This window comes from Mobula birostris, chromosome 3, assembly GCF_030028105.1.
Source record: "Mobula birostris isolate sMobBir1 chromosome 3, sMobBir1.hap1, whole genome shotgun sequence".
Taxonomy (NCBI): domain Eukaryota; kingdom Metazoa; phylum Chordata; class Chondrichthyes; order Myliobatiformes; family Myliobatidae; genus Mobula; species Mobula birostris.
Window position 1 is genome coordinate 164,978,086 of NC_092372.1, and position 20,514 is coordinate 164,998,599.

General features: G+C 42.1%; 1 protein-coding gene across 7 annotated transcripts in view; it reads left to right on the forward strand.

Annotated features, from left to right (window-relative positions):
* Positions 1-20,514, forward strand: part of tpk1 (thiamin pyrophosphokinase 1) — a 382,918-nt gene that overhangs the window by 193,741 nt on the left and 168,663 nt on the right. For all 7 annotated transcript variants that reach the window (XM_072253602.1, XM_072253601.1, XM_072253605.1 and 4 more), the window contains one exon: positions 14,843-14,989. In XM_072253602.1, coding sequence (XP_072109703.1) covers positions 14,843-14,989 — 147 coding nt within the window. The remainder of the gene's footprint in view (positions 1-14,842; positions 14,990-20,514) is intronic.

Consider the following 20,514-nt stretch of genomic DNA (forward strand, 5'->3'; position numbering starts at 1 on the left):
TGGGTGTTGTTTGCTTGAAATATTCAGAAGGCCTTTGACATGAGGCTGCTAAATAAAATAGGTGCCCATGGTACAGGAAAGGTATAATCACGGATACAAGATCGGCTGACTTGCAAAAGGCAAAGAGTGGGAATAAAGGGGGCTGCCAGTGACTGGTAGTGTTCCGCAGAGATCAGTGTTCAGTCCATTACTTTTCAAATTATATATTACTGATCTAGGTGATGGAATTGATGGCTTTGTGCCAAGTTTGTAGGCTATTCAAAGCTAGATGGAGGGGCAGGCATTGGTGAGGAAACAGGGAGTCTGCAGAAAATCTTCAAAAGATTAGGAGAGCAAAGAAGTGGCTGATGGAATACAGTGTAGGGAAGTGTATGCTCGTGCACTTTGGTAAAAGGAATAAAGGTATAGACTATTTTCTGAACAGGGAGAAAATTCGGAAAACTGAGGTGTAAAAGGACTTGGGAGTCCTCATGCAGGATTCCCTAAAGGTTAACATGCAATTTAGTCAGTAGTAAGGAAGACAAATGCAATAGAACATAGAACATAGAAAACATACAGCACAATACAGGGCCTTCAGCCCACAAAGCTGTGCTGAACATGTCCTTACTGAGAAATTACCTAGGGTTACCCATAGCCCTCTATTTTTCTGAGCTCCATGTACCTGTCCAGAGTCTCTTAAAAGACCCTATCATATCCACCTCAGCCACCATCACCAGCAGCCCATTCCATGCACTCACCACTCTCTGCATAAAAAACCTACCCTTGATATCTCCTCTGTACCTACTTCCAGGCACCTTAAAACTGTGCCCTCTCATGTTAGCCTTATCAGTCCTGGGAAAAAGCCTCTGACTATCCACACGATCAAAGCCTCTCATCTTCTTATACACCTCTATCAGGTCACCTCTCATCCTCCATTGCTCCAAGGAAAAAAGGCTGAGTTCATTCAACCTCTTCTCATAAGGAATGCTCCCCAATCCAGGCAACATCCTTGTAAGTCTCCTCTGCACCCTTTCTACGGTTTCCACATCCTTCCTGTAGTGAAACGACCGGAACTGAGCACGGTACTCCAAGCAGGGTCTTACCAGGGTCCTATATAGCTGAAAATTACCTCTCAGCCCCTAAACTCGAACCTACAATTGATCAAGGCCAATGTATGGTATGGTTTCTTAACCACAGAGTCAATCTGCACAGCAGCTTTCAGTGTCGTATGGACTCGGAACCCAAGATCCCTCTGATCCTCCACATTGCTAAGAGTCTTACCATTAATACTACATTCTGTCATCATATTTGACCTACCAAAATGAACTACTTCACACTTATCTAGGTTGACCTCCATCTGCCACTTCTCAGCGCAGTTTTGCATCCTATCAGTGTCCTGCTTTAACTTCTAACAGCCCTCCACACTATCCACAACACTTCCAACCTTTGTGTCATCAGCAAATTTACTAACCCATCCCTCCACTTCTTCATCCAGGTCATTTATAAAAATCATGAAGAGTAAGGGTCTCAGAACAGATCCCTGAGGCACACCACTGGTGACCAAGCTCCATGCAGAATATGACCCATCCAGATGTGGGCAAGCCAGTTCTGGATCCACAAAGCAATTTCCCCTTGAATGCCATTCCTCCTTACTTTCTCAATAAGCCTTGCATCGGGTAACTTGTCAAATGCCTTGCTGAAATCCATATACACTACATTGACTGCTCTACCATCATTAATGTGTTTAGTCACATCTCAGAAAATTCAATCATGCTTGTAAGGCATGACCTGCCTTTCACAAAGCCATGCTGACTATTCCTAATCATTTTATGCCTCTCCAAATCTGCATAAATCCTGCCTCTCAGGATCTTCTCCATCAACTTACCAACCACTGAAGTAAGACTCACTGATCTCTAATTTCCTATAATGTTAGCACTCTTTTCAAGAGGAGGAGAATATAGAAGCAGGGTTATACAGCTGAGGTATTGTAAGGCATTTTGTCAGAACACATTTGGAATATTGTGAGCAGATTTGAGCCACCTATGTCAGGAAGGATGTGCTGGCTTTGGAGATTGTCTAAAGGAGGCATACAAAAATAATCCTGAGAATGAAAGTTTCAGGTTTCTGGATCATTGTGATCTCTTTCGGGGAAGCTACGACCTGTATAAAATGGACAGACTACACCTGAACCCGAGCGGGACCAATATCATTGTGGCCAAGTTTGCTAGAGTTGTTAGGGAAGGTTTAAACTAATTTGGCAGGGGGGTGGGCACGGGACTGATAGGGTTGAGGACAGGGATATTGGTTTACAAGCTGAGGTACTGTGGAGTGAGACTTTCAGAAAGGACAGGCAGATTATAGGGCAAAATTGCAGTCAGTGGGATGAGTTGCAGTGTAAATGGGGAGAAAATGGAAAAGGGTGATCAATGCAGGACTGAAGGTCTTTATATTTGAGAAACTGCAAAGGTAAGAAGACCCTGATGGGAGTTATTTACAGGCCTCTGAACAGTAGTCAGGAGGTAGTCTACAGATTACTGTGGGAGATAGAAAAAGCATGTCAGAAGGGCAATGTTACGTTCATCATGGTGGATTTCAATATGCAGGTGGAATGGGAAAATCAAGTTGATGCTGGATTGCAAGAGAGAATTTGTGGAATGCTTCAAATTGGAACAGCTAGTGGTTGAGTCCACTAGGGAATCAGCAATTCTGGATTCTGACTACTGTTTGGAGGCCTGTAGGTAACTCCCATCAGGGTCTTCTTACCCTTTCAGTTCCTTAACTCCACCCACAAGAATTCTACATGATTGATCCTATGTCACCTCTTTCTAAAGATTTGATTTCATTTTTTACTTGTAGAGCCCGTCCTCCTCCTCTGCCAACCTGTATGTCCTTTTGATAGATTGGGTATCCTCAGATAATAAGCTCCCAACTACAATTGTTTTTCAGTCATGACTCCCACCTGCAAATTTCTAACCGTGCTACAAGATCATCTACCTTATTTAGTATACTGCCTGCAATCAAATATAAACACCTTCAGTCTTGTATTGGTCACCCTTTTTAGATGTGAATATTTGAAGTGTTTATTAATACAAGGAAAGATTTACCAGTTTCACACACAAAATGGAGAAACTCAGCAAGTCAGGCAGCTTCTATGGAGAGGAGTAAACAGAATTTCTTTCAGGATGAGATCCTTGCTGAGTTCCTCCAGCATTTTGTGTGTGTTTCTCTGCAGAATCTGCAGAATATCCTGTGTTTCAGACTAATCAGTTTGTTGGAAATGATTTTATTCAATTCATTGCAATGTTGGGTTCAAATTCAAGAACTGAATCTTTAAGGACACACGGATCGGAATAGCGAATGCTGCTTTTATTGAAGTATCCCAAAGCATGTATTTAAAAGAAATTACTTAGGAGCTTTCACACATCAAAGTTGCTGGTGAACGCAGCAGGCCAGGCAGCATCTCTAGGCCTTAGGAGCTTTGTTTCTTTCAACTATTGATGTGACACATTAATATTCACAGAAAAATAGGTAGATAATGTCCAAACATAAATTTCCCTTGTGATTAAAACTGACCTCGCTGTGTACCTAGTCATGATGGTTATCTCCATTAGAATCTGTATGTGCATTCCTTGGATGTAGAAGGATTAGTGATTGCAGAAATGCATGTACAAATGATTATAGCTGTTCCTGTGAAATTTTGTAACTAAATATCCCTTAGTGACTATGCCTGTTTACAGAATATAGGTCCATCTCAAAGCACCATTTTTTTCAAATATATTCAGTCCAACTGCATAGCTAAGTAATTAATTCCAATACGATATGTTATGTAAATGCTTTATTCACCGATAGAGATGTAATAGTACCGCCATGTTTTTTAAAAATCTGAGAAAATCCGCAGAGGAGATTTACAAGGATATTGCCTGGATTGGGGAGCATTCTTTATGAGAATAGGTTGAGTGAAATCAGTCTTTTCTTCTTGGAATGACGGAGGATGAGAGGTGACCTGATGGAGGTGTACAAGATAATGAGAGGATTTGATCATGTGGATAGTCAGAGGCCTTTCCCAGGGCTGAAATGGCTAGCACAAGAGGGCATAGTTTTAAGGTGCTTGGAAGTAGTTACAGAGGAGATGTCAGAGGTAACTTTTTTATGCAGAGAGTGGTGAGTGCGTGGAATGGGCTGCCGGCGGCGGTGGTGGAGGCAGAAATGATAGGGTCTTTTAAGAGACTCCTGGACAGATACATGAGCTTAGAAAAATAGAGGGCTATGGGTAAGCCTAGGTAGTTCTAAGGTAAGGACATGTTCGGCACAGCTTTGCAGGCCAAAAGGCCTGTATTGTGCTGTAGGTTTTCTATGTTTCTATGTTTCTAAAGTTAGGTACTTTTACAGGAATTGAAATGGATAATAGAATCAATGCAGTATCTTTTATTCTGTAATGGATTGTATAGTTCTGTTGAGTGGTCGAGTAAAGCTAATCAGTAGTCTATGGGGAGAGAAAAGGCAATTGTATTTTACTTCTGGTTTTGTGAGATGTTTGTGGAGTGAGAATTAAAAGGTTTACTCCATGGGGTAGGGGAACTGGACCCAGTACATGAACTGTCCCTCAATCTAATCAGTAAGAATTCTAAGCAACATATACAAAATGCTGGAGGAACTCAGCAGTCCAGGCAGCATCTATGGAAGAGAGTAAACAGTCAACATTTTAGGCTGAGATCCTTCACCAGGTCCTGATTTTCCCTTGTCGTATCAATTCTACGCTTTTTACAAGATTTCACAAATTAAAAGTGCTTATAATTTTTTTATATACTTCATAAAAGCATTTATTTTAAAACTAGTGCAAAACCAGTTAAAGCTTATTTACTTCATTTTTCTTAGGCAGATTTTGTTTTATGCTGAGTTTATTTGTTGATAATATTCTGCATTTATATCAATCAACATTTTTTTCCATTTTAAGCTTGTTCCCTATCACTGTTAGCTAAGTGCTGGGAAAATGACTTAAATCCAACCATTATGGGAAATTCACCATTGTATCAGTAACTTTTGGCATTGCCTGTACTGTGTTCACTGTTTGTATGCGGTCTCCACTATTTTCTCAGGGCTAGGGTTAATATATAGAGCGTGGGTACTTGTATGCTATCCAGAGGTTCTGCCCACTGTGTTGCTTTAATTATCTGTCACACAACCTGCTGAACACTTTATACCCAGCTTTCATCACTGTTCCATAGAAGCTCAATGAAATTAATGAAAAGGATCTCAACTTTCAATCAGCACATTACAGCCATCTTAATTTAGCAGTGACTGCAATAATTCCAGATCGTAGTTCACGTATGCCGATGGTGACTTGTTTGACACCTTTATTGATTAGTATGGTCCTTTTACCATCCCCTTTTCCTTGAGCACTGTCATTCTTTTAATTATTTCTCCACCCTTCCCTCTGTCATAGACCTTCCTTTTACTGTTTCCTTCCCTCCTCAATATTTTGCATCTTCAAACTTGGAAATGTTTGAACCTTTTGCACCTGAAGCAGGAGCAGCTTCTCTACCTGCTGATACTATCTGCCCAACTGAACATTTCCAGCATTTCTGTTTTAAATGCAGTCTGCAGCATCTGCAATATTTGGCCTAAAACAAAACCTGAACAATAACCATTAGAAAGATTAATTTGATTCCGGAATTGAAAGGCTTGTCGTATGAAGAGCGTTTGATGGCTCTGGGTCTGTACTTCCTGGATTCAGAAGAATGAGGGATGATCATATTGAAACATATCGAATGTTGAAAGACCTCGATAGAGTGGATGCAGAGAGAATGTTTCCAATGGTGGAGGAGTCTGAGACAAGAGGACACAGCCTCAGAATAGAGGGATGTCCTTTTAGAATGGAGATGAGGAGGAATTTCTTTAGCTAGAAGGTGGCGAATCTGTGGAATTTGTTGCTACAGGCAGCTGTGGAGACCAGGTTCTTTGGTATACTTAAGGTACAGGTTGATAGATTCTTGATTAATCAGGCCATAAAGGAATTCAGGGAGAAGGCAGGAGACTGGGGCTGAGAGGAAAGGTGAATCAGCCATGGTGAAATGGATCATAGAACATAGAATAGTACAGCATAGTACAGGCCCTTTGGCCCACAATGTTGTGCTGACCCTCAAACCCTGCTTCCCATATAAGCCCCCACCTTAGATTCCTCCATATACCTGTCTAATAGTCTCTTAAACTTCACTAGTCTATCTGCCTCCACCACTGACTCAGGCAGTGCATTCCACGCACCAACCACTGTCTGAGTAAAAAAAGACCTTCGTCTAATGTCCCCCTTGAACTTCCCACCCCTTACCTTAAAGCCATGTCCTCTTGTATTGAGCAGTGGTGCCCTGGGGAAGAGGCGCTGGCTATCCACTCTATCTATTCCTCTTATTATCTTGTACACCTCTATCATGTCTCCTCTCATCCTCCTTCTCTCCAAAGAGTAAAGCCCTAGCTCCCTTAATCTCTGATCATAATGCATACTTTCTAAACCAGGCAGCATCTTGGTAAATCTCCTCTGTACCCTTTCCAATGCTTCCACATCCTTCCTATAGTGAGGTGACCAGAACTGGACACAGTACTCCAAGTGTGGCCTAACCAGAGTTTTATAGAGCTGCATCATTACATCGCGACTCTTAAACTCTTATCCCTTGACTTATGAAAGCTAACACTCCAAAAGCTTTCTTAACTACCCTATCCATCTGTGAGGCAACTTTCAGGGATCTGTGGACATGTACCCCGAGATCCCTCTGCTCCTCCACACTACCAAGTATCCTGCGATTTACTTTGTACTCTGCCTTGGAGTTTGTCCTTCCAAAGTGTACCACCTCACACTTCTCCAGGTTGAACTCCTTCTGCCACTTCTCAGCCCACTTCTGCATCCTATCAATGTCTCTCTGCAATCTTTGACAATCCTCTACACTATCTACAATACCACCAACCTTTGTGTCGTCTGCAAACTTGCCAACCCACCCTTCTACCCCACATCCAGGTCGTTAATAAAAATCACGAAAAATAGAGGTCCCAGAACAGATCCTTGTGGGACACCACTAGTCACAATCCTCCAATCTGAATGTACTCCCTCCAACACCACCCTCTGCCTTCTGCAGGCAAGCCAATTCTGAATCCACCTGGCCAAACTTGCCTGGATCCCATGCCTTTTAACTTTCTGAATAAGTCTACTGTGTGGAACCTTGTCAAATGCCTTACTAAAATCCATATAGATCACATCCACTGCACTACCCTCATCTATATGCCTGGTCAGCTCCTCAAAGAACTCTATCAGGCTTGTTAGACACAATCTGCCCTTAATCAGACTCGATGGGCCAAATGGCCTAATTCTGCTCACATATCTATGGTCTTTTAGGCTAGATGCAAGTTAGGGATTATTCAGTTTTCTGTTTGGTTGTGTACTAACAAGCAAACTTAGAACAATTTAGTAAACTTGTTTAAGTTTGAGCTCAAACATTCAATGTTATATCCCAGAGGCCGTGATGATACTGGATAAATAAAGTAAAATTGGGATAAATGAATTATGAAGTGATGTTTATCCTGTACATAACAGGTAAGCTAGAGCATGATCCCATAAACCTATCCTGTCATTTACTGGGAGCACATTTGATATTTTGCCTCACGATCACTTTCCTGCCCAATCACCATGTTATTCCCAGTCTCAGTTTGAATATAATGACTGGAGAGCCATAGCTCCCCGTGTAAAAGGTCAACAATGACTATCCCAGTTATTCACAATCTATCTCAATAACCTGGTCAATTTGTTTTTTCAAGTTTACCAAAGATACCAAACCAGATGGCATTGTGGAATGTGAGAAGAATGCAGTGTAGTTTTAGGGGGATAGCAAAAGGTTAGTGATTAAGACAACAAAGAAATAGTTGTGGGATGCAGAGGGAGGCAATGGGATTGCTTCGAGTCAGTGGACTGGGTTGTGCTCAAGGACTCGTCTGTCGATCTGAATGAATACCCCATGGTTGTCACAGACTTTATAAAAGCAGTTGTAGACAAGTGTGTCTCCACAAAATCATTAAGAGTTTTCTCCAACCTGAAACCTTGGATGAGAGCCAGATCAGAGACTCTCAAATCTGGCACCCAAGAAAGTATGATTTCCAGAAAGCCATCTCATGGGTGAAATGGCAATTCCCATCAAAACTTGAATCAACAAATATACTTGACAGTTGGGCCAGGTTTCAGTGCTATCATGTCTTATAAAGTAAAACTAAAGAACATTAGCAACACCAGGGTTTTGCTTCCAGATGAGCTCCATGCCTTCTATGCTTGCTTTGACCATCAAAACATGGAGGAACCATCACAAACTCCCACGGTCCCCAATGATCCTGTGATTTCAGTCTCTGAGGCCAATGGGCGAGCAGCCTTCTGGAGGGTGAACCTATAAAAAACATTCTGCCCTGGCGGGGTACCTGGCCAGGTACTAAAGACCTGTGCTGATCTACTGGCTGGAGTGTTCACTGAGCTCTTTACCCTCTCACTTTGGCAGTCTGAGGTACCACCTGCTTCAAGCAGGCTTCAGTGATACTGGTGCCTTAGGAGAATGTGGTAACCTGCCTCAAAGACTGTCGTTCAGTAGCACTTTCATCCACAGGGATGAAGTGTTTTGAGAGGTTGGTGATGAAATGTATCAACTCCTGCCTGAGAAATAACATTGATCCACCCCAATTTGCCTTCTGGCATAACAGGTCCATAGCAGATGCCATCACATTGGCTCTTCACTCAACCCTGGAACATCTGGACAACAAAGTCTGTTCTTTATTGACTACCGCTCGGCATTCAATACTGTAATCCCCTCAAAACTATCCAATAAGCTTCAAGACCTTGCCCTCAATACCTCCTTGTGCAATTGGATCCTCGATTTCCTCACTTGCAGACACTAGTCAGTTTGGATTGGCAGCAATATCCCTCATCAACACAGGTGCACCACAGGGCAGCGTGCTTAGCCCCCTGCTCTACTCACTTTGCACTAATGACTGTGTGGCTAAGCACGGCTCCAATGCTATATTCAAATTTGCTGATGACACCACTGCTGCAGTAAAATCAAAGATGGTGACTAATCAATGGATTGGAGGGAAATTGAAAATCTGGATGAATGGTGCCACAACGACAGCCAGTTACTCAGTGTCAACAAGAGCAAGCAGCTGATTAATGACTTCAGGAGGAGAAAACTAGAGTTCCGTGAGCCATTCCTCATAGGAGGCTCAGGGGTCGAGAGAGTCAGCAACATTAAATCTCTCAGTGTTATCATTCCTTCCTTAGGAGTTTGTGAACATTTGGCATGATATCTAAAACTTTGACAAACTTCTATTGGTGTGTACTAGAGAGTGCGCTGACTGGTCGCATTGTGGCCTGATATGGAAACGCCAATGCTCTTGAATGGAAAATCCTATAAGAGGTAGTGGATATGGCCCAGTTCATCACAGGTAAAGCCCTCTCCACTATTGAGCACATCTGCATGGAGCGTTGGCACAGGGACGCAGCATCCATTATCAGGAACCCCTGCACCCAGATCATGCTCTCTTCTCGCTGCTGCCATCAAGAAGGTGGTACAGGATCCTCAAGACCCACACCACCAGGTTCAGAAACAGTTCTTACCCCTCAACCATCAAGCACTTGAACTAAATGGGATAACTTCACTCAACATCACTTGAATGTTCCCACGACTTATGGACTCACTTTGAAGAACTCTTCATCTGACATTCTTGATATTTATTGCTTATTTTTAATCATTTTTTAATCCTTTCTTTTTTTGTATGTGCGCAGTTTATTGTCTTTTGCACACCGATTGAACACCCAGTTGTTGTGGTTTTTCATTGATTCTATTATGGTTACTATTTTCTTCTGGATTTATAAAGTATGCCCACTAGAAAATAAATCTCAGGGTTGTTTGTAGTGACATATATGTACTTTGATAATAAACTTACTTTGAACTTTGGTCATAGATGTGGAAGAACCACTCTGGTTAAAAAATATGGAAGTTGATTTTTTTTTAATGCTGAGAGATTGAAAGCCGTTGGTGTTCAGAGAGATTAGGGTGCTGTTGCATAAAGTTTACTGAATGTTAACGTACAGCAACAATAACAAAGATGAATGGTGCATTTGCCTTTGTTGGGAGAAGATTTGAATACAAAAGTAGTGACGCACTGCTCCAATTAGATAGAACCCTGGAGAGATCACATCTGGAGTATTGTGTGCAGAAATGGTCTCCCTAACCTAAGAAGGCTATATTTGCAATAGAGCAAATGCAGTGAAGGTTCACAAGATTTATTCCAGAGATAGCAGGTTTGTTGCATGAGGCTAGATTCAATCGTCTGGTCCTGTATTCTCTTGAGTTTTAAAACAAGAGAAATTATCTCATTGAAATGTACAACATTATTGTGGGCCCTGACAGAGAGGATGCAGTTGGGATATTTACAATCAGCAGTCACAGTCTCAAAATTTAAAAAAAAAGCTATTCAAGAGAAAGGTGAAATGAGATTTCTTCATTCAGTAGGTAGCAAATCTTTAGAACTTCATACCTAAGCTCAAGAGAAAAATCATTTAGTTTATTAAATTTTACTGCAGTTGTTGAATAACTGACAAGTGGTGACATCATATCACCACCCTATAAAGATAGGATGTATTAACATTATTTGCTTTGTGTAAATGGTTGACAACAAAACTGAAAAGTGGAGAATAGGAACATTCTCATGTGCACTTCAGTGCCTCAGCTAAAACTGCAGCAGAGCTCAATTTTCAAGCTTTTAATTTACTCATGTGGGAGCCATCAGTATTCGTGTGTGATGAGATAGGACAACAGAAATTGAACCCTTATACCCTGTAAATGCATGCATTCATGTTAGTCACTCCTACACTATCCTGAAACAATCAGTGCTGTCTGGCTACACTACAATGCAGAGTCACTGCTCTAATACACTAGATAGCCAGTTAGCAGCACAGCTGAAATACATTTATTAAATACTTCAATTTGACTGAAATCAGTGGAGCTTTTAATACATTAGCTGGAGAAGATTACATAATTAAGATAATCACACTTTAAGGTGCAAAAAGCTTATTGAATTGCCCAAAATAGTCAAAGTGCTTAATATGTATAAGTGGTGCCTTTATAATTGATGTCTAGGGTAATGGAAGGAGGATATGGAAAATTGCTTAGTATTGGTGGCTGCATACCATAAACGTGGGTGATATAATTGCTGGGGACTACATTAAAAAAGGTTCAGAGATCCAAAGGGCTTTGGGGAGGAAGTTGTGAAGATATGTTCACAGAATTAAATCTATTTTCTCTGGTTGACAGAAGATTGAGGGAAGCATTAAATTCAGTTGTTAAAATAACCGGAATAACTAGATAAAAATTGCAGCAGTATTTATTTAATTCAGACTATAAATACAACATATGGAACACATGCAACATGAACAAAGGGCTTGTAAAGTTTGAAGGAATTTCCCACAGGCTAGTATTTTAATTCAGAGTAAGAGTTCATTCAATGCCAATTACACAGATCCAGGTATTGTTGGTAAACATCACCGAGACTGAGATTTTCAAGCAAGTAACCAAATAGGAGCCCCAAATATACTCAACAATGGTACTACATTATCTTTCTAAATCTTTCTGGTGCTGGATGCAAGAGCTCATTTAGGCTCCTGAGAATAAAGGTAAGTTCCTTATTTTTAATGAAATGTTTAGAATTTGTTTTATGTTATTAAGTTAATGGTTTTAAGTACTTTGGTTGATCATATTGTATGTATTTAAACAATTCTTTTAATAGTTTACGTTTGATTCTTCATGTCAGAGTCACTCAACAACATTTAAAGAAACTATCCTCTTTAACAGTGGTAAAACTTAGAAGAGGGTTCTATTTGCTGTCAAAGCTGATTGGAGAGTTTCCAAAGTAGGGCTTCTTGTTGACAGTTGTTTGAGGTTCATCTGCTTGATCAGAATTGCAGTGATGGGAAGATCACATGACCCCACTCACTCCATGCTTGTAGACTCAGAAAGCTGAATAGTCTAAAGGTAGATAAATCTCCCGGATCAGATGAAATGCACCCTCGTGTTCTGAAGGGAGTAGCTGTGGAGATTGCGGAGGCATTAGCGATGATCTTTCAAAAGTCGATAGATTCTGGCATGGTTCCGGAGGACTGGAAGATTGCAAATGTCACTCTGCTATTTAAGAAGGGGGCAAGGAAGCAAAAAGGAAATTATAGACCTGTTAGCTTGACATTGGTGGTTGGGAAGTTGTTGTTGGAGTCGATTGTCAAGGATAACGTTACAGAGTACCTGGAGGCATATGACAAGATAGGCAGAACTCATCATGGATTCCTTAAAGGAAAATCCTGCCTGACAAACCTATTACAATTTTTTGAGGAAATTACCAGTAGGCTAGACAAGAGAGATGCAGTGGATGTTGTATATTTGCATTTTCAGAAGGCCTTTGACAAGGTGCCACACATGAGGCTACTTAACAAGATAAGAGCCCATGGAATTACGGGAAAGTTACATACGTGGATAGAGCGTTGGCTGATTGGCAGGAAACAGAGAGTGGGAATAAAGGGATCCTATTCTGGTTGGCTGCCAGTTACCAGTGGTGTTCCACAGGGGTCCGTGTTGGGGCCGCTTCTTTTTACATTGTACATCAACGATTTGGATTATGGAATAGATGGCTTTGTGGCTAAGTTTGCTGACGATACAAAGATAGGTGGAGGGGCCGGTAGTGCTGAGGAAACGGAGAGTCTGCAGAGAGACTTGGATAGATTGGAAGAATGGGCAAAGAAGTGGCCAATGAAGTACAATGTTGGAAAGTGTATGGTTATGCACTTTGGCAGAAGAAATAAATGGGCAGACTATTATTTAAATGGGGAAAGAATTCAAAGTTCTGAGATGCAACGGGACTTGGGAGTCCTCGTACAGGATACCCTGAAGGTTAACCTCCAGGTTGAGTCGGTAGTGAAGAAGGCGAATGCAATGTTGGCATTCATTTCCAGAGGAATAGAGTATAGGAGCAGAGATGTGATGTTGAGGCTCTATAAGGCACTGCTGAGACTTCACTTGGAGTACTGCAGGCAGTTTTGGTCTCCTTATTTAAGAAAGGATGTGCTGACGTTGGAGAGAGTACAGAGAAGATTCACTAGAATGATTCCGGGAATGAGAGGGTTAACATATGAGGAACGTTTGCCCGCTCTTGGACTGTATCCTTTGGAGTTTAGAAGAATGAGGGGAGACCTCATAGAAGCATTTTGAATGTTGAAAGGCATGGACAGAGTTGATGGGGCAAAGTTGTTTCCCATGATGGGGGAGTCTAGTACGAGAGGGCATGACTTAAGGATAGAAGGGCGCCCATTCAGAACAGAAATGCGAAGAAATTTTTTTAGTCAGAGGGTGGTGAATCTATGGAATTTGTTGCCACAGGCAGCAGTGGAGGCCAAGTCATTGGGTGTATTTAAGGCAGAGATTGATAGGTATCTGAGTAGCCAGGGCATCAAAGGTTATGGTGAGAAGGCGGGGGAGTGGGACTAAATGGGAGAATGGATCAGCTCATGATAAAATGGTGGAGCAGACTTGATGGACCAAATGGCCGACTTTTGCTCCTTTGTCTTCTGGTCTTATGAAGCCATAGCTTTGCTTCACAGATGATGACGTAACTACATCTGTGTCCATTCTTAGTGGGAAGTGACTATGTTGCTTCGCAACTACTGTAATCCAAAAACAGCATCAGTCACACCTGAGAAGCAGAGTTTTCATGTCAATCATCTGGAAAGTAGCATGAGTTTTAAAAAAGCATGTGTTTTTAAAAAACTTAATGAAAATAAGATGTATAAGATTGAGCTTATGTCTTAATTATTGGCCAAAGTACCTGAACTTCATCAAAGTGTTCAATGAACAACATTAACCAAACTGTCTTCTTCTCCCCAACTTCCACCCCTGGTGTCCCATACTGAGCCATGGGTTCTAGAAAAATCTGGGGTCTCATTCAGCTTGGGGCCATTGAGACAGCTAACTGAGCTGAAGAAGTTTACCAATGTAAAGGCTGGGAAATTTCACCTCCTATTGATGTTGGGAAGCACAGTGTGGAGGATTGACTTTGACAGTTAGTGGTGGTCATTTCAGCGACCAGTGTAATGGATGGACTTTGACAACTAGTGGTGAGTAGGTCAGTGATGAGTGTATGGGGCAGACCTCAACAATGAGTAATGGTCAGATGAGCAACTACCAAGTAGTCAGGCTCGTGACTGAAAGTGATGTTGAGTCCTGACAGTTAGTCAGTAACATCTTTTCCATGGGCCAGAAAATCAACACTCACTTTGAACACCTCGCCCAACAGGCAAGGAACACAGAGGGTCAGCAAGTTAGAAATTTCCACACAATCCACTCTGTCCTTTGATTAGAATTTGCATTAAGTGAAATGTTTTTGCAGCATTGTACCCATAAAGGGTGTTGTACAATTTCTGCTTAGCTGTAACAAGTGCTTCACATAAACCACATTACAAACTTCATAAACCCACAGTTGATTTATCTCTAAGGAATAATTATTTCTACTATAGTACATTTAAACATTTAGATCATAGAATTACATTAATAAGTCAGGACCTGCACAACCGACTAGAATCTATGCCTTTGAAATCACAAAGAAGCTCAGATTTGAATTTCATTGCTTGCTGCATTCTCCATTGAGAACTATAAGTCATTGCTTCTGGCATCATAAATTAGAGTCTTGTTTTATGTAAAAGTTTAATATTAGGTCTGTATGTTATGTACCCGAGATGAGAACAGCAGGAGACAGATGTTAAGGAAAAATGATTAATGAAAATATCTGTCATTTTTGGGGCTAGGTTGACGCTGTGGTCGTACTAGGTGGACTTGGTGGGCGCTTTGACCAGATTATGGCCAGTGTGGAAACTCTGTTCCATGCTGTGAAGATAACTGACTTACCAGTTGTGATAATTCAAGGGACTTCGCTGGCATATTTACTCCAGCCTGTAAGTATCTAACTGTACCTTTAAATTGTTCCTAAAAGCAAGCTGATTGGCAAAAAAAAATCTTTAATAAATTACCATTTGCCAGGAATTCAGCATCCTGCATTTTTTCATTAATGACAGTTTTTATAAATAGTGGTAAATTGCGCTTCATGCTCAAGCTTTTGAAAGGTGTCATCTGTCTATGATCTATGAATGCTATAGCGTAGTCATTTAAGAAAACCAAACCATTGAAGGAAAAGGTGTAATTCAATAGCCTTTTCCAGAAATGTGTCAAGAATATTGAATACCTGAATTCAGAGATTGGTGGAGCTGTGGAGAGGGTAAAGGTCTATTAAAGAATAACCGGGAACATAGATAAGTTACAGAAGTGAGCTGAGAGATGGCAGGCAGTTTTACAGGGCAAGTGTGAGGTTTTACGCTCTGGGAGGTCAAATGAAAGGAGAAAGTATATTCAGAAACAAAGGTTCTGAACTTAAAGAAGGGTAACTTTGAAGGTATGAGACGTGAATTAGCTAAGATAGACTGGCAAATGATACTTAAAGGGTTGACGGTGGATATGCAATGGCAAGCATTTAAAGATCACATGGATGAACTACAACAATTGTTCATCCCAGCTTGGCAAAAGAATTATCCAGGGAAGGTAGTGCACCCGTGGCTGACAAGGGAAATTAGGGATAGTATCAATTACAAAGAAGAAACATACAAATTAGCCAGAAAAAGCGGCTCACCTGAGGACTGGGAGAAATTCAGAGTCCAGCAGAGGAGGACAAAGGGCTTAATTAGGAAAGAGAAAAAAGATTATGAGAGAAAACTGGCAGGGAACATAAAAACTGACTGTAAAAGCTTTTATAGATATGTGAAAAGAAAAAGATTGGTTAAGACAAATGTAGGTCCCCTACAGTCAGAAACAGGTGAATTGATCATGGGGAACAAGGACATGGCAGACCAATTGAATAACTACTTTGGTTCTGTCTTCACTAAGGAGGACATAAATAATCTTCCGGAAATAGTAGGGGACCGAGGGTCTAGTGAATGGAGGAACTGAGGGAAATACATGTTACTAGGGAAGTGGTGTTAGGTAAACTGAAGGGATTAAAGGCAGATAAATCCCCAGGGCCAGATGGTCTGCATCCCAGAGTGCTTAAGGAAGTAGCCCAAGAAATAGTGGATGCATTAGTGATAAATTTTCAAAACTCTTTAGATTCTGGACTAGTTCCTGAGGATTGGAGGGTGGCTAATGTAACCCCGCTTTTTAAGAAAGGAGAGAGAGAGAAACCGGGGAATTATAGACCGGTTAGCCTAACGTCGGTGGTGGGGAAAATGCTAGAGTCAGTTATCAAAGATGTGATAACAGCACATTTGGAAAGCGGTGAAATCATCGGACACATGGATTTATGAAAGGAAAATCATGTCTGACGAGTGTCATAGAATTTTTTGAGAATGTAACTAGTAGAGTGGATAGGGGAGAACCAGTGGATGTGGTATACTTGGATTTTCAAAAGGCTTTTGACAAGGTCCCACACAGGAGATTAGTGTGCAAACTTAAAGCAAACAGTATTGGGGGTATGATATTGATGTGGATAGAGAATTAGTTTGCAGACAGGAAGCAAAGAGTGGGAATATACAGGACCTTTTCAGAATGGCAGGCAGTGACTAGTGGGGTGCCGCAAGGCTCAGTGCTGGGACCCCAGTTGTTTACAATATATATTAATGACTTAGATGAGGGAATTAAATGCAGCATCTCCAAGTTTGCGGATGACATGAAGCTGGGTGGCAGTGTTAGCTGTGAGGAGGATGCTAAGAGGATGCAGGGTGACTTGGATAGGTTAGGTGAGTGGACAAATTCATGGCAGCTGCAATTTAAGGTGGATAAATGTGAGGTTATCCACTTTGGTGGCAAAAACAGGAAAACAGATTATCATCTGAATGGTGGCCGATTAGGAAAAGGGTAGATGCGACGAGACCTGGGTGTCATTATACACCAGTCATTGAAAGTGGGCATGCAGGTACAGCAGGCGGTGAAAAAGGCGAATGGTATGCTGGCATTCATAGCAAGAGGATTCGAGTACAGGAGCAGGGAGGTACTACTGCAGTTGTACAAGGCCTTGGTGAGACCACACCTGGAGTATTGTGTGCAGTTTTGGTCCCCTAATCTGAGGAAAGACATTCTTGCCATAGAGGGAGTACAAAGAAGGTTCACAAGATTGATTCTTGGGATGGCAGGACTTTCATATGATGAAAGACTGGATCAACTAGGCTTATACTTGCTGGAATTTAGAAGATTGAGGGGGGACCTTATTGAAACGTATAAAATCTTAAAAGGATTGGACAGGCTAGATGCAGGAAGATTGATCCCAATGTTGGGGAAGTCCAGAACGAGGGGTCACGGTTTAAGGATAAAGGGGAAGCCTTTTAGGACCGAGATGAGGAAAAACTTCTTCACACAGAGAGTGGTGAATCTGTGGAATTCTCTGCCACAGGAAACAGTTGAGGTCAGTTCAATGGCTATATTTAAGAGGGAGTTAGATATGGCCCTTGTGGCTAAAGGGATCAGTGGGTATGGAGAGAAGGTAGGTACAGGGTTCTGAGTTGGATGATCAGCCATGATCATACCGAATGGCGGTGCAGGCTCGAAGGGCTAAATGGCCTACTCCTGCACCTATTTTCTATGTTTCTATTTAATAGCAGGGCCTTAATAGCATTGAGGTACAGAAGGTTCCATAGAGTCCATGTGCATAATTCACTAAAAGCGGCTACGCAAGTGGGTAAGGTGGTAAAGCAAGTGACTGCAGTGCTTGCCTTTGTTAGAGCTATTGTGTTTAAGTGTGGCAACTTAAAATTTTCGTCAGACCACAGAGGAGATTTACCAGGACGCTGTCTGGATTACAGGCTATAAACTACAAGGAAAGATTGGACAAACTTGGGTTGTTCTCCCCAGAGCTTTGGAGGCTGAAAGGAGACTTGATAGAACATAGACCAGTAAAGTATAGTACAGGCCCTTCGGCTCATGATGTGCCAAGGTAAATTTAACACTTCTCTCACAAAAAGCTCTCAATTTTTATTTCATCCTTGTGTCGATCTAAGAGTTTCTTAACCCTCGCTAATGTTTCCACGTCTACCACCACCCTGGCAGTGCATTCCAAGCACTCACCTCACTTTACGTAAAAAAAAAAATCCACCCCTGATAACAACACTCTACTTTCCTCGAATTCACCTTGTACCTCTACCTGCTCATATTAACTATTTACACCCTTGTCTGAGGAGTGGGAGATTATGGAGAAAGTTGGAGACAGTTCCTTGTGGATTTTGTGTGTCAGTTTTAAAAAGTGAGCAGGGTCTGTCAGGACTTGTCTGCGAAGCGGAAGATTGCTTGGGTTATTAATAACATACCATGGGCCAATAAAGAGAAGTTAGTTTGAAGCATGTGGAGGCAATGGTCTATCCGAGAGTCCCTTTCACATCCACAGAATCTCCTGTCTGCTCCCCTAACTATGTGATTCTAGGAATGAAAGGGTTATCATACAAGGAACCTGGATCTCACTGGAATTCAGAAGGATGAGGGGGGAAGCTCATTGAAACCTTTCGAATGTTGAAAGGCCTAGACAGAGTAGATGTGGAAAGAATGTTTCCTGTGGTGGGAGAGTCTAGCACAAGAGGGAACAGCCTCAGGATAGAGGAGCACCCTTTCAAAACAAAGATGCGGAGAAATTTCTTTAGCCAAAGGGTGGTGAATTTGTGGAATTTGTTGCCACATGCAGCTGTGGAGGCCAGGTCGTTGGGTGTATTTAAGGCAGAGATTGATAGGTTCTTGATTGGACATGGCATCAAAGGTTACGGGGAGAAAGCCGGGAACTGGGGTTGAGGAGGAGAGAAAAAAAAGGATCAGCCATGATTGAATGGCGGAGCAGACTCGAATGGCCAGATGGCCTAATTCTGCTCTTATGTCTTTTGCTCTTACTTATGGTCTGTATCCACCAGTGCTCTTCTCTTCATTTCCTTTTGAGCCACAGAGCCTTTCTCAGTGCCAGAGACCTGGTTGCTATGGCTTTCCTTTGGTTGGATGCCCCTCCCCAACAGTATCTAAAACGGTGGTGTACATGCTATCGAGGGGAACAACTGTAGGGGTTCTGTGCTCACCTCATCTTCACACTACTGAAATAGTCCCTCATGCCATTACACATAATCCTCACATTATCCAACACATTATCCTTCACACCTTCCGCCTTCCCCAAAGAGATCCTACCACCAAGCACATATTTACCTACCTCCCCCCCCCCCCCCACTTTCTGCAGGGATCACTTCCTCCGTGATTCCCTTGACCATTCATCCCTCCCCACCTCTCTCCTGCCAGGCTCTTATCCCTGCAAGAGGCCTGAGTGCTAAACCTGCCAATACACCTCCTCCCTCACCTCCATTCAGGGCCCCAAATAGTCCTCGTGCCAAGATGAGGTCACCCTCAGGGTGAAAGAGCAACAGCTTATAATCTATCTGGGTACCCTCTACCCTGATGGCATGAATATCAATATCTCCTAATGGTGAACGACTTCCAACACCCCCCCCCACCCATTCCCCATTCTGACCACTTGTTTCTTCTCACCTGCCTATTACTTCCCCCTGGGTCCCTTCCTCCCTCCCTTTGTCCTATTGTCCACTTGACTTACCTATTTGATTCTTTCTTCTCCAGCCCTTGACCTTTCCCACCCACCTGGCTTCATCTATCACCTTCCAGCTAGCCTCTTTCTCCTCCCCCCATCTTTTTATTCAGGTATCTTCCCCCTTCCTTCTCAGTCTAGAAGAAGTGTCTCAGCCCAAAATGTTGACTGTTCACTCTTTTCCATAGATGCAGCCTAACCTGCTGAGTTCCCTCATTGTGTGGTACACTGAACTGTCTGTCTGATCCCTTTCTCTCTCCAGACAGTTACCCAACTACCTGCCTCCAGCAGTGTAACTGCCTCCTGTAGCTCCTATCTATGATTCATTGTTCATCCAGCTCCAGCTCCAGCTCCCTTACACCGTCTGTTACGAGCTGCACCCAGGTGCACTTTTCACCGACGTAACAATCAGGAACACTGAGCTCTCCCAGATCTCTCATGTCATGCAAGAGGAGGACACCCCTACCCTAGGATTGATTCTCACTGCTCCAGCTAGGCACTGATAAACCCCAAACAAGGCTCTGCCTCTTCTCACTGAAGCCTTCTGAGCCAAAACCTCAGCTCCCCACTCTGCTTTTTTTCTGCTCCCACAATGGCCACTTTGCTTAAACCTAACTTCTATTTATTGGCCGCAATCTGGTATCCACGATCTCAAACTCAACGTTGAGGTTTTTTTTTAATTTTGAGAGGGATAGGGTGGATGGTCAGAATTTTTCCCTGGAGTAGAAATGTCAAACACCAGAGCACATGATTTTAAAGTTAGAGAGACAGAATGCACTTTTTCCACAAAGAATGGAATGGAATAGTAGAGAAAGCAGCAAATTTTTTGCACTTTTCTTTATAACATAGATGGAGGCCATTCGACACATTGAG